The following is a 1324-nucleotide window of genomic DNA, read 5'->3' on the forward strand; positions in this document are numbered from 1 at the left end:
AGACGGCTGGCACGTTTTCAAAAGCATGTTGTACAAGGCAGAAAATATGGAAATCTGTATAAACACTGAAAAATGCTGTTTGCTATAGTGTGAAGAAAATTGTTGTCAGCCACATAAAAAAAACTCTATCATCACTAAAACTAAAATGCAATGCAGATGTTTTTATCAAATGCAATTTACTATGCAATTACTGTATTTTATCAGCATGCATTTTTTTGGGAATTAAATCCATCCAACTGGTTTTAAAAGCCAAACAGAAAAAAGAAAGAAACCAAACTGTGTAAGACAATAACATGTTTTCAGAGAATTTCTCTTGAATTAAGTCTCTCCACTGGGGATTTTTAGCACAAGTCTCATTAAAGTCTGCAGCTCAGTAGGTTTTGGATCGGAGAAAGACACACAACGGGAGAAATCCGGCGAGGATTAGCGTGTCTCTGTTAACAGGAAATTCCATCAGTCAGAGCCGCTGTGCTTCCCGATGCGAGCCTTCAATAAAACGACAGCACTTGACCTCTGACCTTACATGCGCCTGCAGGAACACACGGCTTACTTTTCACCTCTGACTCTCCAATCAGTCCAATGCGAACGCACGGCGAGCGGGACGATCTAAAGATAACAGAGGCAGATTTGGGAGGAAGTGCAGGGGCAGTAGAGGAGCGTGACGTACCTGTGCTGCTGTTGAGCGACTGCTGTTTGCATTTCTTGAAGTGGAAGCGTTTAATGGCCACCGGATTGCCTCTGTATTTGGCTCTGTAGATGATGGTGCCGCTGCCACCCTGTCCCAGGATATCTGCTGCATCTTCACTGCACTGCAGGTCACTCTTCAACAGGAACAACCTGAAGCACACACAGAGATGCTCTGACCACATGTGTATGTATGTGTGACTCATATTGGTACAGAAGATTTCTACTTTTTTTTTGGTAAGTTTTTATTCATCAAAAAAATATTGAAAAAAGTATCACAGGCTCCAAAAAATACATTAAGCAGCACAACTTTTTCCATTGATAATAAATCAGCATATTAGAATGATTTCTGAAGGATCATGTGACACTGAAGACTGGAGGAATGATGCTGAAAATCCAGCTTTTCATCACAGAAATAAATTAAATGTTACAATATATTACATTAGAAAGCAGTTGTTTAAAACTTTAATAATATTTCACAATATTCCTGTCTTTAATGTATTTTTGATCAAATAAATGCAGCGTTGACGAGCAGAAGAAACCTCATTAAAAAATAAATAAATATCTTACTGATCCCACAATTTTACCGTAGTCTGTCTGTCTGTCTGTCTATCTATCTATCTATCTATCTATCTATCTA

General features: G+C 38.7%; 1 protein-coding gene across 1 annotated transcript in view; it reads right to left on the reverse strand.

Annotated features, from left to right (window-relative positions):
* Positions 1-1324, reverse strand: part of LOC107662317 (leucine-rich repeat serine/threonine-protein kinase 1-like) — a 109504-nt gene that overhangs the window by 36916 nt on the left and 71264 nt on the right. The window contains exon 25 of the mRNA XM_016452303.1: positions 668-837. Coding sequence (XP_016307789.1) covers positions 668-837 — 170 coding nt within the window. The remainder of the gene's footprint in view (positions 1-667; positions 838-1324) is intronic.

This window comes from Sinocyclocheilus anshuiensis, unplaced genomic scaffold (assembly GCF_001515605.1).
Source record: "Sinocyclocheilus anshuiensis isolate Anshui unplaced genomic scaffold, SAMN03320099.WGS_v1.1 scaffold579, whole genome shotgun sequence".
Lineage (NCBI taxonomy): Eukaryota > Metazoa > Chordata > Actinopteri > Cypriniformes > Cyprinidae > Sinocyclocheilus > Sinocyclocheilus anshuiensis.